We start from the raw sequence: 26,501 nt of genomic DNA, 5'->3' as shown, positions 1-26,501 counted from the left end.
TACTGTATTTTTTTTCTTTCTGTAATACCATGGCAAGATTTTTTTCAATATATGAAATTTATTGTCAGATTGGTTTCCATACAACACCCAGGGCTCATCCCAAAAGGTGCCCTCCTCAATACCCATCACCCACCCTCCCTTCTCTCCCTCTCCCCATCAACCCTCAGTTTGTTCTCAGTTTTTAAGAGTCTCTTATGCTTTACCATGGCAAGTTTAAATAAAACTATATAAGCATTATATTGGTTATTCTTCTGAGTAGACAAATGTCTCTACTCCTTGAATCATAATGAAAGACTTAGGTGGAAAAGCACCTAAGGAATATTATTAAATCCACGTATAGATTTCCAGCCAGGCCCATTCACTGCTGCGTGTTTCATCCAAACATTCACTCTATTTAACAACGACTGTACTCGATGTCATCTGAAACACCGGCCGTGAGGGACTGGAAAAAAGAGATCATTTCTTATTTGTCTTTTTAACTCAGTCGGTAGCCTGAAACCCTAGCACATAATAGTCACCTAATGGATGCTTATCAAATGGGCGATGTCCAAATTCACTTCTGTTTAACTGGAATGAATCAGAATGTGTGTCTGGAAGAGAGTGAGTCCCCTAGTCTGTGGAGCAGGAAGGTTCAAACAACAAGGCCACTTACTTTGTTTTGCAGGGAATGCGTGTGTCATCCACTTTGCGACAGTACCCATACCTCGACCCACCTTCATTCCTGCTGTAACATGATTTATCTGCAACGCTGGTCCCTGGAACCAGGCATGGTCAGCAGGGACATATTAGAAAAGAAAAGAGATAAGGCGTTCGATGCCACAGAGGGTTCATGAAACATCAAATTAATGAAATACATAGCATGAGAAGCACTGTTAGGGCATAATCCCATTGACCCTTGTCAGAAATACAGGCTGCAATAATTTGTTACTAAGAAAGCTGGTTAGAATTTAAAATGATGTTTTAAATATTTATTTTTTGAACAATGGATAGCTACACATTTGGAAATATGGCTGACATGCTTAAGATTAAGAAAACTCCATCTAAATGTAAAGACTTAATTGGAGAGCCACAATCAGAACATTAACAACCCACAGGCAGACATTGGAATGCTCTCCTGGTAATACTTGCCAGGAGAAATACCATTTCTTACAACGTTTAGCCAAACTGCTTTGTGCACGCACAACAATAAGCATCACGTATTTCATTTCTCATGTAATCTTTCTTAGAGCCCCATCAGATGAGCAACAGAATACAGTGGTTCAGGGTTCAGGAGCTAAATCGCAGCTGTGTGACCTTGGCCAAGTGCCTTAACCTCTGGGTTTATCTGTAACTCAACTCACTGTCCATGCCCTTCCAGAACAATGTCCAAGATGATAAAATGAGTTTTATTACCGTATTTTCTTAGTTGTTTGGTCTCAGTAACATTTACAGGCTCCTTGTTATTTAATAAAATAAAATATCTACACTGAGAAAAGTGAATAACTAGGCCTGGATAATAAGGAAAAGCAGATTCCTAATCCCAAGCTTCAGAGGTCTTGGTGCTAATGTTGTGGAAGGTATCATTCATACTCCCGGTACCACGCTGCTTCCCAATTAACAATACACTTGTCCTTTCCCCAATGACTACATATTCTGCAGAATCATAGCTATAAAAATTGCATTGCATAAATATTATATAATTTATTTTCACTCATGCTCACTCTTGGACTTTGAGATGTTTCCCAATTACTCATTATAATTTTTTTAAAAAGTGCTGGCTGAAAATCCTTTGTAAACAAATATTCCTGAATACGATTCCCGGGGAAAGGAGTGCATTTTCTTTTTAGATTCTACATACATTTTTCCAATTCTTCCTGGAAAGACTGTGCTAACTCATGTTCTTACCAGACTATAAAACTGGGTGTTTTGTCACAGCTTCACTGAAACTGAGCATTAACTGCAGAAAAGCTTTGCCAATTTGACAAACGTGGAAGGAATCAACTTTTCGCTCCTGTTTCTTACTATATTTATGTCTCCTGACTCATTAATGTGTCAGTACTTCTACTTCTCGCTAGTGAGTTAAGATGATTTTAATGTTCTTTAGATGTTTGTACTTCTTTTTTTTTTTTTTTTTTTCAACGTTTTTTTTATTTATTTTTGGGACAGAGAGAGACAGAGCATGAACGGGGGAGGGGCAGAGAGAGAGAGGGAGACACAGAATCGGAAACAGGCTCCAGGCTCCGAGCCATCAGCCCAGAGCCTGACGCGGGGCTCGAACTCACGGACCGCAAGATCGTGACCTGGCTGAAGTCGGACGCTCAACCGACTGCGCCACCCAGGCGCCCCGATGTTTGTACTTCTTTATGACAAATTGCCTATTAATGCCTGGGCCACATTTCTAATATTTGGAATGGCAACTGACTTACAGAAATGATTTGATATTGAATAGTGATCTCGAGACCTCCTTCTATATATATGCGATAGACTTTTCAAACTTCGAAAATTAATTTGAAATAAATTTGTGAGCCCTTATGAACGGCAAAATTTGGAATTTCATTGAGGCAAATCTGCTTCTCCGGTCTTTTATAAGGGCTGCCTTTGAATGTATGATTTAAAAGATCTCTCCTATTCTAATATCAGATAAATATGTTCCACATTGATTCAATAATTTTGAACATTTACTAAAGTCAGGCAATGTGTTAGGACCCCCTGGGAACACAGTTGTGAACAAAATACATAGTGTCTAGGTACTGGGAAGTTTACAGATTCGCAGGTGAGGCAGATAGTGAAGGGTCGGGCAAAAGGACCATGTAAAAGCATTTCCTGCAGGGTTTTGTCACCAGATACTAAAGGGGAAGCTCAGAGCTTCACCTCTGTGCTCAAGTTTTTCTTTCCCCAGGTTTCTGCTATATACTGACGTCAGCCAAGGAAGCCATGTTTCTTTAACCCGCAAACCCATCCTTGTTTCCACCTGTAATTTCGCATCCGTGTCCGCCTGACCTGTGATCGGGAGGTTTGCTGAGGCCAGAATCCTGGGGTCAGCGCACTTCCTGAGGCACCAGGGGTATCCAGCGTTCTCCTCAAACTGTGTCTCAGCCCACCCTTGCCTGATCCAAAGGGTTTATTCAGGAAATACAGTCCATGTATTTCTCAGGTTTCTTTCTTTCTTTTTCTTTTTCTCTTTTACCGGGTGTGTTGTAAATCAGCGATCAATGTTGCTTTCCTTTCTCTTGTTTTATGTATATTTTCAGGGATTATGAAAAGTTCCTGGCATGTGGTAGCCCTCGTCAAGTATTTTTAGGAAGACGTATTTCCCCTGTTTAAAAAATTCCTTCAGCCACTTAGGTAAGAATCTGGAAGTGTTGCAGAGGAGGGTATGAAAATTAAATATACATGCACAATGGACATCCTATGCAGAAAGTCCGGAGAACTGATATTTTTAAAATTGCCTTTCTGATCAATCTGTTGAGCACAATGGAAGTTTCAGTTTATAGTTTTGGAGATTAAGTTATGCTTTTATTTTTAATTTATTTTTATGGCGTAATCAGAGAATATGTCTTCTAAAATTCCAGTATGACGGACAAAACGGACATTTAAGAGATTTGGCTTTCCCAGATTGCTCCTCTGCATTCCCACAGCCCTTCTTTTCTTTTCTTCCCCTTTCCTTGTACTCTGCCCATCTCCCGGCACACCGCTCCCTCCCCCTCCACAGACTTCCAGGGGTGTACTCATCTGAGAAGGATCTTGATCAGGGTTTCCAGATAAAGCACAGGAGACCCAGTGAAATTTGTTTTTCTTTTAAGTTTTTATTTAAATTCGAGCTAGTTAACATAGTTGCAATGTTAGTTTCAGGTGTAGAATATAGTGAATCAACGCTTTCATACGTCACCCAGTGCTCATCACAAGTGCCCTCCTTAATCTCTATCACCTCTATTACTCATGCCCCCCAACCCCCTCTGGGAACCATCAGTTTGCTCTCTTCAGCTATGAGTCTGTTTCTTGGTTCACCTCCCTCTTTTTTTTCCCTCTTTGTTTGTTTTGTTTCTTAAATTGCACATGTGAGTGTGCTTGCTGGAGCAGCACATATACTAATATTGGAACGATACAGAGATTCACATGGTCCCTGTGCAAAGAACACATGAATTCCACAGGAGTGAAATCATATGGTATTTGTCGTTCTCTGACTTATTTCACTTAGCATTATACTCTGTAGCTCCACTCATGTCATTGCAAATGCCAAGACCGCATTCTTTTTGATGGCTGAGTAAAATTCTATTGTGTGTATGGGGGGGTGTATATATATATATATATATATATATATATATATTAACTGGGCCATATATATATATATATATATATACACACATACCCTCCACACACACACCATATATATATATATATACATATATATCATATATATATACACCATATATATATATACACCATATATATACCACATCTTATATGTATATACCACATATATATGTGTGTGTATATATATATACCACATCTATAAGTATATATGCATATACTTATATGTATATATATCACATATATGTACACACACCACATCTTATCCATTCATTACTTGAGAGACATTTGGACAGCTTCCATATCTTGGCTCTTGTAGATAATGCTGCTATAAACATCAGGGTACACGATCCCCTTGAATTCGTCTTTTTGTATTCGTTGGGTAAATACCTAGTAGCGCAATTGCTGGATCATAGGGTAATTTGATTTTTAACTCTCTAAGGAACCTCCATACTGGTTTCCAGAGTGGCTATACCAGTTTGCATTCCCACCAATAAGGCAAGAGTGTTCCCGTCTCTCCGTATCCTTTCCAGCACCTGTTGCTTCTTGTGTTGTTGATTTTAGCCATCCTGACAGGTGTGAGGTGATATCTTATTATAAACTTTGATTTGTATTTCCCCGGTGATGAGTGATGTTGAGCATCTTTTCATGTCTCTGTTGTCATCTGGATGTCTTCTTTGGAAAAAAGTCTATTCATGTCTTCTACCCATGTTTTAATTGAATTATTCATTTTTTCGGTGTTGAGTTTTGTAAGTTCTTTATGTATTTGGGATACTAACCCATTACCAGATACGTCATTTACAAATATCTTCTCCCATTCCAGTGGTTGCCTTTTAGTTTTGTTGACTGTTTCCTTCTCTGGGCAGAAACGTTTTATTTTGATGAAGTCCCAATAGTTTATTTTTGCTTTTGTTTCTCTTGCCTCCAGAGACATATCTAGAAAGAAGCTGCTACAGCCAATGTCAAAGAGGTTGCTTCCTTTGTTCTCCTCTAGGATTTTTATGGTTTCAAGTCTCACATTAAGATTTTTAATTCATTTTGAATTTACTTTTGTGTACGGTGTAAGAAAGTGGTCCAGTTTCATTCTCTTGCATGTTGCTGTCCAGTTCTCCCAACAACATTTGTTGAAGAGACTGTCTTTTTCCCACTGGATATTCTTTCCTGCTTTACTCATTAAATCTGAATTTCAGATAAACCAAGTTTTCTTAGTATAAGTCTACTTCAAATATTTCATGAGACATACTGATACTAAAAAACATTGTTAATCTGAAATTAAAATTTAACTGGGCCATCCTTATTTTTGTTTGCTGAATCTAGCAGTCCCCAAATTGACCATATGTCTTAAAAATGCACTTATCCCGGATTCTGAGCGGATGCACCATTTCTAAGAAAGAAGACTGGGACAGAAGACTACTTTGGCCATGATTAAACACTGTTGCCCGTTATAATACGATTTTTCCTTGCGTGCGCAGAGAGAGAGAGGCAGGAATGCCCGCAACACGGGGGTCTGCCCTCCTACCTGGTCCCCACAGCTCGGTGCACTGCTCCTGAAGAGTGGGGCACATCCCCATCAAACAGTAGCCCTTCCCATTTTGACAAGGGAAGCCGTTGATTCGGTATCTATCATCAGGGCAAATACCAGATTTGCCATCACACATTTCTGACAGGTCACATTCATCTTTTGCTGGTCTGCACACTGCACCAGGCTTTTTAAGCTGCAGGGAAATAAAAGTGAAGAGAAGTTGTGTTGTTGTTTTTTTTCCCCCACCTGACTTAACCTAATATCTCAAATTGATGCGCATAATCTTTTCCTTTTGGCCTTTTTTTTGGGGAAAGGAGTTGCCTTTCGGTAAGATAGAATGATGCTTACATTTGCATTGTATAAACTAAAGACGTCTATTGTATCACTTCTATTGACTGTGCCCAATGGCCGGAGTCCTTAAGTAATCAATATTTCCGAATTTATAATGCAAGCACTATAGAAATATCAATGAGAAAAATACAGAAGAAAACCAAGCCTCATCTTAAACGCCAAGAAGGGATTTATCTTTTCCTTTACCGAATGCATCTTTGTCAAGATTTTCAAGATTTAAATGTGCAACTTCAGAGATGTGTTGGTGAAGTGAACCTTCTGGATTAAAGAAAATAAGTTTTTACAAGCACCAGATCAGTATGCTCTGAGACTTTCCCAGGCGTCGTGTTTCCTAATCCTTAATTCCTTTCATTGTATGCTCAAATATTTCTTTTCAACTCACTTCTTCCTATGAAATGACTTATTGTGGAGAAGAAATAACCGGATGCACATTTGATGTGTTAACTGCATCGCCATCTATTATTGCAAACCTTGGTCTTACTTCCTCAGAGAAATCTTAGTCAAACCAATTCTGCCATTTATGCAAATCTGAGGAAGGCTGTGAGGACACTGGAGGCATCTTTTTCCCTAGGTGAGGTGAGCAGGCATGCTCCCCTATCATCAGAAAACTTTCAAAATCTTTACAGTGATGACAGAATGGAATCCAAAATTTAATAAGAGCATACAAGACCCTCCAAATTCAACCCCCACTGCTCCAGCCAGACTCGCTTTCTTACCAGCTGTCCCCTGAGCCACACTTATACCTCCTGTTCTATCTTTATTCTTTCCCTCAGTCTCCTCTTTTGGGGATTTTTTTTCTTTCTGTCTGCTATCTAAACTCTACACATTACTTTAAGACTAGCGACAGCCTCATTTTCCATGAAGCCCCCTCTGTCTTCTTCAGTGCACAACACAGTCCTTCCTTTCTACACAGGGTGGGAAGAACTTTAAATTTGGATTTGGAAGATACGGGTTTGAATCTTGGTTCTGCCAGGGGCTAGGTGCTGAAAATGGACTTCATCACTCTGAAAACCCAATTCCCTTTCTAATACTGCCTTTACAGAGCCATTATGAAAATTAAGTGAAAAGCTACACAAAGGGCATGTATCTTTATAACGTCTACCTGGGCATTTAATCATGCACGGTATTTTCATATGTTTCAGGTATGTATGTCATTACCCTAAAGAAACAGCATGTTCATTGAAGTCAAAGACTACTTTTTTTTTTTTTAATTTCCCACAATCTCTAACAAATAGCCCTTATTCAACGCTTGTTGAAAGCTACTTATGTTCTCAAGTTTTCTTCCTTTTGGTCTCTTTTTTTTCTTTCTTCTCCCTCTGATATTAAAAGAAACCAATCTCTCCCAAATACTACCCACAATCTGGTACGTTATAACTCTACACATTCCTTCTAAGAACAGTTTTTGAGCATTTAAAATGCATGAAACTCTGTGCTAGGCGAGGATGAATCAGCCCCCTGCCCTTTGGAGTCAGTCTAACTCAGTAAAGAGACACATAAACAAATAATCATAATAGAGAATCCTATGCAACAATGGAATGTAAAATTCTAAACTTGAACCTGAAAGGAAAGTCAATGAGCCCCACAGAGAAAAGGACACAGAATCCTTTATATCTGTTTTCCAAGAATTTCACCCTGAAGTGACTTCTAAGTGTCAAGATAGGGGAGACTCCACAAGATTTAAAATAAAAGCTTTTCCACCAAAAGAAATATGCAACCAATTATGAGGTTTGGTGCAAGAAGGCCCTTCATCAGAAGCAGTGGCAGGTAGGAGTCCCCAGCTTTGGCTTTGGAACTGATAGTTTGGAGTTTGCCAATTCAGCGGCCCTATTATCTTACACGTTCTCTATTCTGAACCTCTATTCCCTCAAAAGCAAAATGAGATGATAATATCTAACTTAAAATGTTGTCGGAGAATCGAATAGCCTGTATTTGTAAAGCACTCATATATAAATGGTAAGCAGCGTTACTTTATAGACAGAAAACTAGCACTCTGCTATTTTATTCAACGTAATCTCGGAGATTTTTAATATAGAAAAATACACAGTATTTAATTATTAAAAGAGACTAAAGTAATAATCTTACCTGGCACTTTTCACAGCATTCTCCTGATGCACATTGAAAACTTGCTTTGATTTTACAAGTTTTAGCATCACAGCAAATGTTGGTACATTCCTAAGAAATACCAGAAATAAATACAAATGCTGGTTTGGGCCTCAAATTTTGCTCTCATTTCATATTTTAAAAAAAATTTTTAATGTTTATTTATTTCTGAGACAGAGAGACACAGAGCATGAGTAGGGGAGGGGCAGAAAGAGAGGGAGACACAGAATCCGAAGCAGGCTCCAGGCTCTGAGCGGTCAGCACAGAGACGACGCGGGGCTCGAACTCACCGCGAGATCATGACCCGGGCTGAAGTCGGACGCTTAACCGACTGAGCCACCCAGGCGCCCCTATTTTCATATTAATTCAAAATATTATTTGTTCATCACATAAACCCTACTTTGGTAAGTCTGAATATAATTTTCATGAAAATAAAAGAACAAAGTTTAACATTAAAAAAAAAAAACAGATTTTGGAGCCACTGGTGATTTGTTATGACCTGAATGCTACTGACACCTTCTTTCTTTAATTTGAATATCTCTTCTAGTTTGCTCAGCCTCCCATTATAGTACTGCAAGTGATCTATTTTTAGTAGAATATGAGTGAAAACAAAAGGAAAAGGAACAGTCTTTTAAAATAAAATTTATCGGGGCTCCTGGGTGGTTCAGCTGGTTAAGCGTCCAACTTCGGCTCAGGTCATGATCTCACAGTTTGTGGGTTCGATCCCCGCGTCGGGCTCTGTGCTGATGGCTCGGAGCCTGGAGCCTGCTTCAGATTCTGTGTCTCCCTCTCTCTCTGACCCTCCCCTGCTCGTGCTCTGTCTCTCTCTGTCTCAAAAATAAATAAAACATTTAAAAAAATAATAAAATAAAATTTATCTAAATAATTAAAAACATAATTAGTTGAAGTCATGAACCTACCCAGCAGTAAATTTAATCTCCAGGGCAGACACTAAAAAGCTAAAAGTGTAGTTCTTTATCCAAGTTTGACTCTTAATCCAACTCTGTGTTAAACAATAGACTTTGTCTTGCTCTCCCCACCTTGCTTCTAGGAAATCAGGTACCTGCATGAGGTTTTGGGGAAATTCCTACCTCAGAAAGTTCCTCTTATAGCTGCTTAGTATCCCTAAGATATATTTAGAGTTACAACTTGTTAGGGTTAAAACTCTCACCCTTCTTTCTTTCTTTTTCTTTTTTTAACGTTTATTTATTTTTGAGACAGAGAGAGATAGAGCATGAACGGGGGAGGGTCAGAGAGAGAGGGAGACACAGAATGTGAAGCAGGCTCCAGGCTCTGAGCTGTCAGCACAGAGCCTGACGCGGGGCTCGAACTCACGGACCGCGAGATAGTGACCTGAGCCGAAGTTGGCCGCTTAACCGACTGAGCCACCCAGGCGCCCCCACCCTTATTTCAAATATACACATCATCTTGGAAAAGATTCTGCTTTCTCACAGAATGAATAAATTTATGGTCATATTTTGAAGTTACTGAAAAGCTGACCCCTCGAGGGCTTGACGTGCTACTCATGTCAAGTTTTCGCAAAATGGGGGCAAAGGTCCCATTCAGAACCCTGGCTGCCAAATCAATACGGTGGGATCAAGCCAGGACTCCTAACGATAAAAACTCTTCAGTCCCAAAGGGAAGAACTCAATCCCAGGGCAGGGTGGTTCTGGGATTGCTGACACAAACACCTGGGTCCACGTCTCGGCTCCTCCCTTCACCAGCTCTGTGACCTTGGCCAAGCTATTTGCACTCTGAGCACTGTCACAGTGCTGTGCCTCAAGTAACCGCTCAAGAGGTCGTAGGCACATAGGAGCCATTAAGTATGTCTGCCAGATGGGAGGGAAGAGAGTACAAAACTCAATTGTTGATTGTTCTTAAAAAAAAGAAAAAGAAAAAGAAATGGGGAAGGGACCCCAAGATGGAAAGTAGGAAGTCTTTTAAGCAATGCATCATTCATTGTTAGAAAAGCCGGCCTGAACATATGCAAAATTATAGAAACACACAATTTCAGAGTGAGCCTGCGTAATACAGGTTTATGGTTTATCTTCTTAGCAACTGAAAAACACATTCAATCATTTTAGAAAGTACTTGGTTGGGGGCGCCTGGGTGGCTCAGTCAGATAAGTGTCTGACTCTTGACTTTGGCTCAGGTCTCACGAACTGTGAGATCGAGCCCCATTTCGGGCTCCTTACTGACAGGGCAGATAGAGCCTGCTTGGGATTCTCTCTATCCCTCTCTCTCTCCCCCTCCCCTGCTCACGCTCTTTCTCTCAAAATAAATAAATAAACAAACATTATTTTAAAAAACCACAGAGAGTACTTGGTGGTACCTCGGGAGTCCCACAGTCACAGTCTTCTCCCATTTCTACCAACTGGTTCCCACAGATTGGGGTGGATATGATATCTGTAGGCAATGGAACATTGAGGACGCAATTTGATAATTTATCTTCAAAGAACTTATCATAGCTGACACGGCTGCAGGAACTGAAGTCTGTAGGAATATAGAAGCTGTGAAGGCAAGGAAGAAGAGAATGAAACACAGTCATGCTGAACATGAAGGGAGCAATGTCACACATTGGGGATGATACACCCCAAACCTGCCCCAAAAGATGAAATCCAATCCAGTGCCCAATGGCTAAATCATGAGCTCATTTCTGTGCCTAAATTAGCCCTTCCGGATGGACACAAACACCTCCAACTTTTTTTTTTTTTAATGTTTATTTTTGAGATTGAGAGAGACAGAGCACGAGCGGGGGAGAGGCAGAGAGAGGGGGAGACACAGAATCTGAAGCAGGCTCCAGGCTCTGAGCTGTCAGCACAGAGCCTGACGCGGGGCTCGAACCCACAAACCGCGAGATTTTGACTTGAGCCTAAATCAAGAGTTGCACACTTAACCAACTAAGCCACACGCGCACCCCGGATGAATTACTTTTGATAGAATTTCTTCTTTTCACAAATAAAGATGAGGTTTAAAAACGCAGTAGTATCTGAGAGAGATAACATAAGATATGTAGCTGGCATGCTGCCATAATACAATTTTGTGGAACCCTAGGTTGAGTGAGCTGGGAAAGGGAAATACAAGAGAGGAAATATATATATGAAAGGGACTATGGGATTTTTAAGGATAAAATTCCACAGTAAGTTTACTTAGGCAAGGCAGGAATGTATAATCTCTTTATCCTTCTGGGAGAACGTTCTTCTTTTTTTTTTTAATTTTTTTTAATCTTTATTTATTTTTGAGAGAGAGTGTGTGCAGGGGAGGAACAGAGAGAGGGGAAGACACAGAATCTGAATTCAGGCTCCAGGCTCGGAGCTGTCAGCACAGAGCCCGATGCGGGGCTCAAACCCACAAACCGTCAGATCATGACCTGAGCCGAAGTTGGACGCTCAACCGATGAGCCACCCAGGCTCCTCGAGAACGTTCTTCTTTAATTAGATTTTTCTCCCAGAACTTTCTCCCTACCACTACCCAATCTGAATTTATTGAAAATGTGATAAATACCAATTATTTTCCGAAACCAGATCTGGTGTAGATAATCTGAAGTTAAAAATGTCAAGTCACCCCAACAGCAAAGACACAATATGTTTAAATGATGTCTTTAGTTAATGAAAAAAAAATGCACATAGATGAGGGGGAAGGCGGTTTGGTGTATTCATTCATGATTATGCTATATGATATTTAAAGTCTTGGATGTGTTGCCAAAGATGACAAAAGAACAGCACAGTCCAGAGTGAACCAAAAACAGGGATATGAACGCATCTTTCCAAGAAAGCCTCACCTTAGTGCTCTGTCCATCACACATATTGTAGAAGGGCACTTGCAAACATAGGAGTCATGAAACATTCCAAAGTTATGGCCCATTTCATGGGCCATCGTTCCTGCTACTCTAAGCACATTTTCACTGTGGTCCTAAGGGCAAGAACAGGGAAAACAGATCCTCTGGTTTTTAAAATAAATTATCACTCAGGGTATAATTAAATAGTTCCACTAAGTGGGGTAGATTGAATGGTTCCAGCTTCAGATTTTTCACTAATCACCATCTCTCTTTCTCTCCCCACCTTTTCCTCTCCCCTCCTGCCTCTGTCTGTCTCTATTTCTGTTTGTCTGTTTCTCTCTCTCTCTCTCTCTCTCTCACACACACACACACACACACACAACTTTGGTACTGAATGCCCATTACAGGGCACACTGCTTTCTCTTTATTCTTGTAAATGGGGAATATTTTTAATGAGAAACATTTTTGTGGTTTCCTGCCATGAGAGACAGTGGCAAAAGGTCTTCAAAAATGATAAGGAATCAGAATTGCTTAAAACTGATCTACCTCCTTCCCCTTGGCTTGTTTTTCAATGCCTTCTAATTGACTGGGGGTCTTGGATGTGTTTAGCTAATAGGGATCCAAAAGTGTTTGTTAACCTAGGACTTTAGTACCGTTGGTATCTCTCTCAGTTCTGTTACTGCCAAGCTAGACCTCAGTCAGTTCTAGACTTGCCCCATGGCATGAAGTCCAGCCCATAGGCAACTTCATTACCAGATGATTTCTGATTAGAAGTGTTGGACTGGGGGCTCCAGGTTTTTCAAGAACAATAACACAACACTAGAGAATCACTGAAGGTTGTTAATTTCCCACAGGGGAGACAGGAATCTGCCAATGACACCCACGCACAGACGCCTGATTTCCTTATCTACTTCATGTCAAAGAACGAAATAAAGAGATCCAGAAGGCACGGTACAAGGCTGGCAAATAAGGAACACCTGTGTAAGATGGGAAGTTCATATTTACAATTCACGATATTGTATCGTCCTGTCAAGAAGAACCAGTAAAGCTTGCTATTTTAGTAAGATGGAGTTACTCAAATGGGGACAAAAACAAACAAAAAAAAAATTGGAAAAAATGTAAATGTGTTTAGACTTTGCAGATTGCCTTATTTGAGGTCCCTTTAAATGCATGGTGTCTTCCTTTAATTCATTATTCTCTTAACTGAAATGTTTCTTTCTTTTGGAATGACCTCTATTCTCTCTTCCCCCTATCCACCCTTTGAAGTTTATTTTCAAGCAACTTTTCCTGACCACGTGAATCTTCATCAGTAATTCTCTCCTCTGGATTCCTACTGCAGGTTTCTATTCTATTATCATATATTTTAAGTATTGCTTTAAGTAGTCCGATTCCACTTCCGACTTTATGGTAAACTCTTTCAGGTTAGAAAGTACATATTTTATCTCCTCTGTTCATCTTACAAAGCTTGTCACAAACCCAGACTTATAAGATATATTATACACACACACACACACACACACACACACATATATATATATTATATATATTCCACTTCCACCTAGGATGTACAAAGCTGGAAAAAGCATTATTCTTGTACTAACAACAAGGGCTAGCCAGATAATGATAATTTTCCTTGACTCTATCAGTCAGTTGTGGTTGCAGAACATCCACAGAACCTGAAAACTAAAAATAGGCCCTCCCAAGGACAGACGGAACTGGCTTGTCTCCAGCAAAGTGTAGAGGAGGAGATGCCAGGGATCCTACAAGTGGGGAAGTTAATTCACTTAACTTCTTAAGTGAATTGTTAAAGGCCTGGGACAGGCCAGTGCCGGAGTATAGAATCCGCGGGACCTCAGAAACAAGGGTGCTTTGCATACACTTAGAGACTCTTCTCCAAGGACCTCCTCTAGGAGCTCAGGGCACACTTTGGGAGCCAGGTAGTAGAACAGAAAGAACTTGTCTTGGTGGAGTAGTCCAGAAGGAGTAAAGTAGCAACTGCTGCAAGAAAAGAGCCTGAAGCCATATCCAGAACCTTCTCCTTTAAGGAATAGAAACCTAAAGCCACTGGGGAAAGAAACAGTAATCTCTGAAAACCTAGGGTAGAACGGAAGACCCAACATGGTTAACGGATGGGTTTAAACACACACACACACACACACACACACACCCTCTACTCCTGAAACAAAAAGACAAACATCTTGAGCCCAGGATCCTATAGTAATATTCATCGAGATTTTCTCCTACTGAGGGATGGTCAGAAAACTCTTCCTCAAAAGATCTGCAAAAAATAGAAAGCAGAATTTTGCTGCTGTGGGAAGGATGGAAAGAATCCCTAAGAAAGCTTTGCTTCTGACACCCAGGACCTGCCTAAGACCAAAACGAGACAAAGGCAAAGGAGAACCCCCCCCCCCACCTCTGTTCCTTACCACCACATTGTAGACGTCTGGGGAGAGCATCACTTCCAAACTTACAATCAATAAAAACACTGGACCATCAATTCACAATTTTCTAGAACTCATCCAGAGCTGAGGCCACAAGGCAACCTAAGGAAAGGTAGGCTGGCAGCTACAGGGAAAGTCAGGACATGAATGTTTACCTGGAACAGACCAGGTTCCAGCAATAACTCGTATAAAATAATCTTAAAACCCATATAGTTAGAGTGTGTGTGGTACAGCAAGAAAATACACCAAACGTGGGAGCTTCAGACATAGGGGAATTCTCACCTACTCATGGGTTTTTCTCCACACAGACCTCACCACGTGAAAGCTCTGAGAAAGCCTCCCTCATAGTGTGGGCCTGGGGGAGGGGAACAGGAGCATGAAAAGGCATGAAATCACTCGAAGATCATTCTCCTCTCTCTGCTACGGCACAAACATGACAAGGTCCAGGGTGAAATGAGCGTGTCACTCGCCTCATTCTAATTCTAGCCCTAAACCAAGGGCTTAAGCTTCTGAGAGAAAGAGCAACAAATCCTGCCACCCAGGGCACTGGTAAAGTCTCAATACAACTATAGAAAAGGAACAGGAAGGAAAATAAAACACGTGAAAAGCTTCTACCCCTGGAAGGAAGGAGAAGGAAGGGCAGGAATACATATTGGGCTATGTCCATGCGAGGTCGCTACCTCTGGCAGTGGAGCAGGAGCACTAAAAGGACCTACCCCTGACACTATAGGACACAGGACTTACCAAAGACTGAGGTTTAATAAAGCGAAAGAAAATGCCCTCTGCCCACCAAAATTCTAACGATCATCCAGTAACAAGTAACAACCACCTACCAAAGGGAGAGAGTCTGCAGCACAAAGAAACTCTCTGGGGGATCCAGTAAAGACCTAAAAATGAGTATGAAGCACACACTGAGAAAAAAACCCTCTGGAAAACCAGCCTTCACCCTAAACATAAAATAATGTGAGAGGAATTTAAAGCCTGTGATGCACTGAGGCTAGTCATAGCAACAACAACAAAATCCCCAATCCAACTCAACTCCTGCTAGATTGATTCAAACCTTACTCAAGAGGCCTAGAGGAAGGAAAGAAGTGATGATTTCCAGGCAAGGAAAAAATACACACGCACACACACACACACACACACACCCCTCAGATAATGCCTTTCACAGGATGCCTGACTTTCAACAAAAAATAATAAGGCATCCAAAAAAAAACAAAAAAGAAAAAAATAAAGAAAAAGGCCTACCTTGCCAATGAACATATCCAGACTCATATCTGACACAGAGGTTAGAACTATCAGATGATACTTTAGAATAACTACGATTAATATGGTAAAAGCTCCAGTGGAAAAGATGAATAGCACACAAGTCTGGATGACAAATTTCAACAGACCTGGACACTATAAGAAAGAATCAAATGGAAATGCTAGAAATGAAAAAGACAGTAACTGAGACGAACGATATCTTCAACAGGCTTAACAATAGATTTGGAATAGCTGAGAAAATAATCACTTGACCTAACAGTTCAACAAAAATTACCCAAATGAAAACACACAGTGCAAAAAGGATAAAAAAGAAAACAAATAGAAAAGCAGAGCATATAACTTTTGAGGGGCAATATAGAATGGTCATAGATATAGGAATTTGTATCCCTGGAAGAAAAAAGGAGGAGAATAAAATAGAAGAAATATTTGATGAAGTAACGGCCCAGAATTTTCCATAATTAATCACAGATACAGCCCCAGGCCCAAGAAGTTCAAGGAACACTAAATGTGATATATTACCCATTTCTCCCAAAGTCCACTTAATTATACCATAATTATGATCGAACTAAAGAAAATTAAAAAGAAAGGGAAAATCTTGAAGTAGAAAACAAAAAGATACATTTCAGAGCAACAAAGATAAAGTTTACAGCAGACTTCTCATCAGGAACTCTGTAATCCAGCAGACAGTGAAGTGAAATTATTAGAAGTACTGAAAGAAAAAACATTACTAAGCCAGAATTACAAACTCAATGAAAATGTATACAAAAAAGAAAGAGAGATAAAGTCATCTGAAAGCAACTAAAAAATTCACCCACACCACACCTGTGTTACAGGAAATATTTTCAAAGAATCTTTGGGAAGAAATAAAAAATATCATACCAGATAGAAACTCTGCAAAGAAATGGAGAGGGTTGAGAATGAAATAAAGGTGAGTGTAGATAAAGCTAAGATAAACATAATACTCTTTTTCTTTTATTATGTTTATTTTTTTTTTAATTTTTTTTTCAACGTTTATTTATTTTTGGGACAGAGAGAGACAGAGCATGAACAGGGGAGGGGCAGAGAGAGAGGGAGACACAGAATCGGAAACAGGCTCCAGGCTCCGAGCCATCAGCCCAGAGCCTGACGCGGGGCTCGAACTCACAGACCGCGAGATCGTGACCTGGCTGAAGTCGGACGCTTAACCGACTGTGCCACCCAGGCGCCCCTCTTTTATTATGTTTAAATGTTTATTTATTTATTTTGAGAGAGAGAGATCAGAGAGGGGCCAGAAAGAGAGGGAAAGAGAGAATCCCAAGCAGGCTCCATGCTGTCAACACAGAGCCCAACACAGGGTTCAACTTACAAACCATAAGGACATGACTTGAGCCTGAATCAAGAGTTGGGTTCTTAACCAACTGAGTCACATAGGTGCCTCAATTTTTTTCTTACTTTAAACTGTGCTGAAAGATGACTGTCTAAGAAAAATTAGCAACAATATATTGTGTATTTATAATGTATGTAAAGTTAAACAAATGATAAAAATAGCACAAAACTGGAAGGGAGTAATTAGAGGTGTACTCTTATAACATTCTTATATTACAAGTGATGCAGCTCAGTATCATTTCAACGTAAAACAAACAGAGGTATATAATAAACCAGGGCAACCATTAAAAATAAACAAACAAAGGTAACAGTGAAAAGCCAATAATGGAGATAAAGGAAATTATTTTTTAAAAATCCTCAATCCTAAAGAAGGCATAAAAAATAGACTAAATGGAATAGAAAACATCTAGAAAAAAAATTGAAGCTTTTAGTTCAATATCAGTAATTATATTACACATAAGTGATTTAAATATAGGAAATAAAAGAGATTGCAGAGTAATACTCCATTGTATTACTATTATACATTATATTATATAATGTATTACATTAATACATTAATACATAAATATATATTGTATTACATTATATATGTGTATATATATATAAATATGTACATATATATTTATATACACCACATTTTCTTTATCCATTCATGCATCGATGGACATTGGGCTCTTTCCATACTTTGGCCATTGTTGATAGTGGATGTAAATTTTAAAAAATAAAAAATAAAATTTAAAAAAAAGACAGATTGTCAGGTTAGATAAAAAGTAAAACTCAACTATATGCCAGAAAGTTTTAAATGTAGAGAAAAATATATGCTAAAAGTGAAAGTAAGGAAAAGGTTGCATCAAGCAAACTTTAGCCACAAAATGTTGGAGTAACTCTAATGATATCAGACAAAGTAGACTTCAGAACAGGAATATGTCAGGAAAAAAGAGGAACATGAAACAATAATGGATTAATTCTCCAAAAAGACATGACAACTGTTTTTGTGTATTTGCTTAACCATAGAGCTTCAGAATACATGAAGTGAAAATTTGTAGAATTGAAAGAATAGACAAATCTACAATTATACTTGGATACTTAACCACTCTCTATAAACTATTCAAAAGAACTGAACACTGTAAGTTAACTTGACATGGTTGCCAGTTATAGAATGCTCCATTCAATAACAGCAGAAGGTAATCTTTTTCAAGTTCATATGCAGTACTGACCAAGAACAAACCTCAAAAAATTTTAAAATATTAACATTCTACGAGGTATGTTCCAGATTATTAGGAACTGAATTGTGCCCACCCCCCCACACTCCAATTCGTATATCGAAATCTTAACCCCCAACATGACCGTATTTGGAGATAGGGCCTCTAAGGTTAAATGAGAATATAAGTTAGGATGGGGCCCTAATCCAACATGACTGAAGAGGAAGGGATGTGTGCAAAGAGGAAAGGTCATGTGAGGGCACAGCAAGAAGGTAGCCATCTGCAAACCAAGCGGGAGACCTCAGGAGAAACCAAAGTTACCAATACCTGGATATTGGATGTTTAGCCTCCAGAACTCTGAGAAAATACATTTCTGTTGTTTGAGCCATACAGTCTGGGGTATTTTGTTATGGAAGCCCTAGCAAATGAATACTCAGATCATAATATAATGAAACTAAAAGAAAATCATAATAGAAATCATTATAGTATACTTCTAAACAATACATTAGCCAAAAAGGAGATCCAAAAAGAAATTAGAAAATATTTTTAACTGAATGAAAATAAAAACACACATATCCAAATATCACAGATGCAGTCAAGCAGTGCATGGTAGGGAATTTATGCAGTAAATGTTTATATCTGAAAAAGAGAGAAGCCTCAAATGAATAATCTAAAAATGTTCCTTAAGTAATAGAAAAGAATAGCAAATTAATGCAGAGAAAGCAAAAGAAATTCAATAATCAAGAGCAGAAATCGATGAAACTGAAGTCAAGAAAACCGTAGAGAACGTCGATAAAGCAAAAGCTCCTTCTTTGAAATCAATAAAATTAATAAGTCCTTAGTAAGATCATAAGAAAAAGACATAAGTTGCTAATATCATCTGAGAAAAGATAAATAACCTGAATACTTCTGTTATCTATGGAAGAAATTGTATTCATAGTTAAAAACATAAAGAAATGCCAGACCCATATAGTTTTACTGATGAATTGTACCAAACATTTTAGGAAGGAATAATACCAATTTTACTAAAACATTCCATAAAATTGAAACGTTGGGCACACATCATTTTATGTGGCCAGATTTACCCGATATTTGTTCTAATAACACAACATGAAAAACACATAACAGGAAAAGACAACTACAGACTAGTATCCCTCAGGATTAAACAGAATATAGAAAACCTCAAGATATGTTAGTGTGTTGAATCCAGCAATAAATAAAAAAGATAATACGTTATGGCAATGATGTGTTTATATTTGATATGCAAGACTGTTTCAACATTTGAAGTTCAATCCATGTTATTTGCCATAGCAACAAAAAAACCCTACATGATTCAGAAAAAAAGAGCATTTGACAGACTTGAACTGCAGAAACAACTATTTATCTTCAAACAAACCTGAACAATGCCAACAGAATGATAAGGAGAGCACATTGTAGACATGAAGGCAAGGCCCACGGTTGTTCCAGAAAGTTCTGTTGCTCTGAAAGAAAGAAAATAATTGATACAACAACTTATGATTCTAAATGATATTTTCTATAGACAACTCATCCAGGACTCTAAATGGTTAACAGAGAAACTCACATTGTAAATAATAACTCTTAAATATTTCCTTCAGTTTTTGAATTTGCATTAGGCATTTTTTTTAATGTGCAATGGTTGTCATATCAACTAAATATAAGCACCCGGATATAATCACCGGATATAATCATTTTTAATATTTTATATCTCTCATTCATTATTGTATATTTTTTGTTGTGGAATTCATCTCTTGCCAGGAAGTAAATAAACAGGAATGTTTTTGTCCATATATATATATATATATATAATTTGAATATTAATATTTTCACATATGCTTTGTTTTAATTTATATTTTCTCTCATATATTTTTATATCATTTACTTTCGTTCACTTTTAGCACTGTTTTAAGCTATAGTGGGATTTGGAATTTGGGCCCATTCTGAATGTATTTGCGTTATGAAGCGTTTATGTTATTGAAATATTTCTTAAAAGGAATTTGAGCCATTTACATTTATTTGCATAGACTATTGGTTTGGTTTTAGTAATGTTAATTTCTTTTTTTAGTCTTCTTCACTTTTTTTTCTTTCCATTTGCAATGATTCCATGTGCTGCCTTTGTTATTATTCTGTGATCTGATCAAGAGCCTGACCCTGGGTTGCCTCTAGTAATTTTCAAAGAATGCATTACTTAAAAAATGCCCTTAGTAGATGCATTTACATAAAAAGTTGAACCTATATTTTCCCACTTATCATAATCAAGAATGGAGAGTACTGATTTTGCCATGCAGAATAAGGAAAATTAGAGAACTTCGTCCCACTTTATACTTCCTTTGGACAGTTTTCAGATATCTATTGTTTTGAAATGATATTTTGCATTATACCTGATATTTTAAAGATTTGCAGTATTTATATCCTCTTTAAAAATTATGTTATAAAGTTACTTATACTTCACTGGGTGTTGTATGGAAACCAATCTGACAATAACTTTCATATTAAAAAAAATTACTTATACTTAAGTCTGCATTTGTGTGGGTTCAATTCTCACTACCAGCTCATTTATAATAAATAAATCTTCCCCCGTTACAGAGTTAGCTATTTACTCTTTTTAGTGGATAGATTATAGCTGTACCACAAAATTCTTACCTTGTTATGCCTAGGTATAGACACAACCTTTTGTTAATTCATTAGGTAATTTTTTTTTCTTTTTTAAAAAAAATTTTTTTAATGTTTATTCATTTTTGAAAGACAGAGAGAGACAGAGCACAAGCAAGGGTGGGGCAGAGAGAGGGGGAGGACACAGAATCTGAAACAGGCTCCAGGCTCTGAGCGGTCAGCACAGAGACCGATGCGGGGGTTGAACCCACGAACCGTGAGATCATGACCTGAGCCGAAGTGGGAGGCTTAACCGACTGAGCCGCCCAGGCGCCCCGATTAGGTAAATTTTTGAATGAAAGTGCAATTATTTCTTTCCACCATATCTTTTTAGTACTTTTATCCAGTTTATTCCAGTCTAGACAGGAAATCTACTCTTCCCGTTGGCTTGTCATTTTTTATCTATGCATTTGTCATCTTGTCTGTGATTTTTATCTCTCTACCCTATTGGTTCAAAGTATGGGAATTTACTATAATTTGAGCATGGCCCTGGAGGCAGGCTGGTAAGAGTTGAATTACCTTACTACCTATGAGCTGTGAGTCCTTGAAAAAAAATACTAACTTTCTCCAAACAAAATGAGCTCACCCTGCGGTGAACCCTTGAAAATTTAAGGCACTCACCTTTCAAAATTAAGGAACTATGGCAGCTATTCTTCAGATATAACCCCCAGTGAGCTAGGCTTGCAGTATCCCTATCCTGTGTAGTACCTTCCCTTGAATATGGGTAGATCTACGACTTGCTCTTGACCAACAGAATACACCAGAAGTGACGCTGTAATTTCTGAGGTTTGCTCATGAAAAGACTTGAGGCTTTCTCTTGGTCCTCTTACAATGCTTCTTCTGGTTGTAAGAAGAATCACCTTGTAAGATGCCCAGACCCCTGAGGCTGCCATGCTGGAGGCAGTCCAAGTTAGCCACTTGAAAGTTATATAGACAGAGATGACCAACCAGCCCCTGTGCTCCAGCCCTACCAGGCAGGGAACCAGAAACATAAGTCAAGAAGACTTATTTTAAGTCAGGGAGTTGTGGGTTGATGTGTCATGTGTAGTAAATAACCAATTCAGAATATTAATTAATTCTGACAGGACCTAGTCCTCTTATGTGCTATGACACCTACTGTTTTCTTAGGAAGTAACTCTTGAATAATTTTCAATTATTCATTGCTGTTTCCTTCTATCTGATTCCAGCTGCAAACTATTCCAGGCATATTCATATGCCTCAAAAGAAATTTCTCGATTTCTTTTGAGGCATATGCTCAGCGGTTTTGTGTTAATTTATAGTCACTAGATTTATTTCTCCTCCTTGCCCCTGTTTTTGATTAGTCACTTCAGCAGTATGGTAGAGAGGTGTGGGATTAGAATATGATATGCAGTTTTCTTTATATCCTAGAAGTTTGTCCTCACTAATACTTAAAGCTAGTCAGGACTTTTAAAACACTGAATTGAAACTTCTCTTGCCATTATCTAAACCCGTCTTTCCTTTCTGTATACCCAATCAAAACAGACTTCTGATGAATCATTTTTAAATTGTTAGCTTTTCTTTAAAAAAGAAAAAAAAGAAACACTTATAACAAAAGTTAGGGCATATTCAACACAAGATTCGATCTAATACTTTTTAAACTTTTATCCCCTTTGTGTAAGCCACTTCCTCTTACCCTATACCCCAAGAAACCACCTGCTTTGCCCAGGCTTTGGAAACTTTCTACGCTAAATACCATTTAACACACAAAAGGGAAAAACTCTACATACGTGATTAACTGAGCGATATCATGACGTTTTCTTCTTGGGAGGACACTTCCCCTCCATTTAGAAAAGTTTTCCAAGGTGAAGCTTGCATTTGGGGTTATCTTTATTTTATCCTTGTCATTCCAGATTTCCATACCAACTAAGGCCACATGAGTATTTAGCTTTTTATAAAGCTGTCCAAAGAGAATACATGTCAAAGGAATGACATAGGTGGTAATGTTATCTTTCAATATTTTCAATGTACTTTAGATTTTCAAACCTATTTCTCCCAGCATGGTAAAAACTTTCTTTCCAAACATACTTGTGAAATGGAAGTTACCACCTCTTTTCACGGATGCTAGCACCCCCATAGTCAGGCAAGGCAGACACCCTTAGGTATTTCAGGTCTGGAGACTGCTGTTTTTCAGAGCAAAAGTCCTGTCAAAATAAACTTCTCTTGCTTGCCACCTTAAGGCAGATTATAATTTTCAGTTAGTAGTTCACTACTATGACTTCAATGTAAGTGTAATGACTCAAATGCTTTGCATTGTTCCCTGAGTCAGAACATTCCAGAATTAGTAAGGTTGACTCAGTGCTGGTTTGGACATTGAAAAAAGAGCGTGCTATATGAAAAAGCTCTGCACCCGTGAGTCGCAATGAAGTGGTCCTCTGATTCTTAAACCTGGAATGAGCCAAATAACCAATGATGCATACAGGGTAACTTTTAGAAATAATCAGTTAAACTTATAAGACAATATGCTTACTCTCAAAAGTTTAAGTTGCTACTATAGTTGATGTAACTGCACAGTGTTGGTAAGAGTACAAACTTCCAGTTATAAGATGAACACGCTCTGGAGATATAACGTACAGCTTGGTACTTATAGTTAGTAATACCATATTATATACCTTAACATTGGTGACAGTAATTCGTAAATGTTCTCACCGCAGAAAAGCAATGGTAATTATATGACGCTAACCTATGGTGGAAATCATTTTGCAGTGTTATGAGTATATCAAACCAACATACTGAACAGCTAAACCCACACAATGTGCTATGCCAATTATATCTCAATAAAGCTGGGGGAGAAAAAAAAAACCCATGGTGACAGGCTTCCTCATGGGTCAACTTTGTGCTGAGAAACCTGAAGAAATGTTTTTAAGTAGTTTGGAAAATAATAAAAGCATTGAGGAATGCAGTAACCATCAAAAGAAAAGTCAAAATCTGGGGTGCCTGGGTGGCTCAGTTGGTTAAACTTCCTGATCTCGAGGTTCATGGGTTCGAGCCCCGTGTCAGGCTTTGCTGACAGCTCAGAGCCTGGAGCCCGCTTCGGATTCTGTGTCTCCCTGTCTCTCCGTCCCTCCCTCCTTGCGCTCTGCCTTCCTCTCAAAAAGGAATAAACATTAACAAAAAATTTTTTTAAAGTATTGAAACCTCACTTTGAGCAGATGCCCTTGCTTCCAAACTCAGAGTAAAGAGGCAATCAGAAGAGAACTTTGACTGGCTCCCACCACTGTCTACCTACTGAGCTAAACTTCTTCCAACAACCTGTGCTCACCTTCTTTACTCTACAGAGGAATGCTCATGTGAGCCGAAGGCCAGCTTCTCTACTCATGCGCTAGACCTCCAATCTCTCCCCAGATCAAGGAGATGATTCCACAATTCTTCCAACCTCCTTGCATTGTCTCTGCTTAGCCTTCCACGGACCATTCCCATCAGCATAAAAAGAATGACCCATCACAGTGGGGAGGATCTCTTTACGACCCTTCCCCCCGTCACTTACGCACCATTTCTCTGCTTCGATTTATAGCGAAATTTTTGAAGAGAATTTTCTGTATCTGCTGTCTCTAATTCCACTTCCTATTCTCGTTGGGCTCACTCTAATCGTGCCCGTACTCTAACGCTCCACAGAAATGTTCTTCATGCAGGCGACTGGTAACTTCTACGCTATTAAATCCGATGGCCAATCCTCAGTCCTCAGAAGCATCTAACGTCATTGATCATTTCTTCCTTTGATGGGTTTTTGTCTCAAGCGGCTTCCAGAACCACACTGTCCCCTGGTTTTCCTTGAAGCTCTTTGTCTCCTCTTTCCTGGTCTCTATCGGTTTCTCCTGTACTCTGACCTCTCCTCAAAGAAGCACTTCAAGGACCTGTTCTTAGGTCTCTTTTCTACTTATTTACACCATTCCTTTGGTTATCTTACACCAAGGTTGGCAAGCTTATTCCTTAAAGGTCCAGATAGAGACTGCTTCAGGCTTTGAAGCTGCGTGGTCTCTGTTGTAACTCTTCCTCACCACTAGTACTGTGGCAGGAAAGCAGCCACAGATAATGCGTAAACAAATGGTGTGGCCATGTTTCAATAAAACCGTTTTATAAAAAGGCAGCATGCCAGATACGGCCCACAGGCTACAGTCCGCTGGCCCACGTCTTATGCCATTCTGAGCATTGAGGGGCACCTGGGTGGCTCAGTCATTTAAGTGTCCGACTCTTGATTTTGGCTCAGGTCATATCCTCACGGTTCATGAGTTCAAGCCCTGCATCAGGCCTATCACTGACCGTACGGAGCCTGCTTGGGATTCTCTCTCTCTCCCTCTTTCTCTGCCCCTCCCCTGCTCATGCGAGTTCTCTCTCTCTCTCTCTCTCTCTCAAAATAAATAAATAAACTTGAAAAAAAAAGACTTTTGGATTTATCTCTCCACCCAGACTTCAAAACTTCAAACAATCTTGTATATCTAGCATTTTTACCTGGATATCTTTTTTTCTTTTTTCACCCACGAATCTTCTCTTTAATCCTTAATGATCCATCGGCACATACATACAATGATATAATGTGGCACCTCGTAGGGTCTAGACACGTGGGGGTCATTGTCAATATGGACATGTCTACCCCTGATCTCAGGGAAATTTCCTAGCATTTTCTCTGATTTTTGAAATGTAGGGTCTCCAATATTTTCATTTTTAAATATAAAAATGTAACACGAAACATGAACGTATTTTTAAAAAGTACTCAGTCATAGAACAGTTAATAAAAAGTAGTAACCCACTGCCCATTGTCACCTCCGCTAAGAAACAATACTTTTGTCAATCCAATTGACCTATGACATTATATTTATTTTAGGTATACAACATAATGATGTCCCCCTGGAAATCTTTATACAAAAAGATATCTCAAAATGAATGTGTACAAAATGGAAATGCTAATCGTTCCTCTGAGTCACTATTGCCAATACGTTACCCATTCTTCAAGTTGCTCAGGTCAAGATCCTTGATGTCACCTCATCTTTTCCTTTTCTCACACGTCTCATCTCTCATCTACCTCATATACTCTGTTGACTGTATTCAGAGACCAGCTAGTCTCAATAGATCCACCATCACTGCTTTTTCTCAAACCACCATCATCTCTTGCCTTGAATTAGGGAACAATCCCCTATCGGGTCTTATTTCTGCCAATTGCTTTCCTTCAGTTTATTTTCAATGCAGTGGCCAAGGTGATTTTTTAAGGACACACATCAGAACATGTTACACCTCAGCTCAGTCCCCCAATGTCTTCCTCACCCATGCAGCATAACAAAGTCCTTACATAGGTCTACAAGGACCTGCAGTTTCCAGCCACTGCTGCCTGTCATGTGTCATCTGCTCCCACCCTTTCCATGGCTTACCACATACAGCCACAATGGCCATCCCACTGTTCCTCAAATAGGACAATCTGGGTTCTGTCCTCAGAACCTCACTCTGCCTTGCACATGCTCCCTTAGGGTCAGATGCTTCTCTCCTTTCCTTTCCATATTCAAATG

At 39.0% G+C, this 26,501-nt stretch overlaps 1 protein-coding gene and 1 non-coding gene across 4 annotated transcripts in view; one reads left to right on the top strand and one right to left on the bottom strand.

The window, feature by feature from the left end:
• Positions 1-26,501, bottom strand: part of ADAM28 (ADAM metallopeptidase domain 28) — a 72,910-nt gene that overhangs the window by 22,583 nt on the left and 23,826 nt on the right. For all 3 annotated transcript variants that reach the window (XM_047091828.1, XM_047091829.1, XM_047091831.1), the window contains exons 9-15: positions 22,734-22,903; positions 19,712-19,796; positions 12,045-12,175; positions 10,596-10,773; positions 8,246-8,335; positions 5,810-6,005; positions 653-755 (exon numbers count right to left, since the gene is read on the bottom strand). In XM_047091828.1, coding sequence (XP_046947784.1) covers positions 653-755; positions 5,810-6,005; positions 8,246-8,335; positions 10,596-10,773; positions 12,045-12,175; positions 19,712-19,796; positions 22,734-22,903 — 953 coding nt within the window. The remainder of the gene's footprint in view (positions 1-652; positions 756-5,809; positions 6,006-8,245; positions 8,336-10,595; positions 10,774-12,044; positions 12,176-19,711; positions 19,797-22,733; positions 22,904-26,501) is intronic.
• LOC124521448 (U6 spliceosomal RNA) lies at positions 4,044-4,148 on the top strand. The gene has a single exon (XR_006964532.1). It is a non-coding gene; the product is annotated as a U6 spliceosomal RNA (small nuclear RNA).

The sequence above is a fragment of the Lynx rufus genome, unplaced genomic scaffold (genome assembly GCF_022079265.1).
Source record: "Lynx rufus isolate CCGP_SWC_20201006 ecotype Redwood Valley unplaced genomic scaffold, mLynRuf1.p SCAF_3, whole genome shotgun sequence".
NCBI lineage: Eukaryota > Metazoa > Chordata > Mammalia > Carnivora > Felidae > Lynx > Lynx rufus.
Note: the sequence above shows the minus strand (reverse complement) of the source record. Positions and strands in the feature narration are given on the sequence as shown.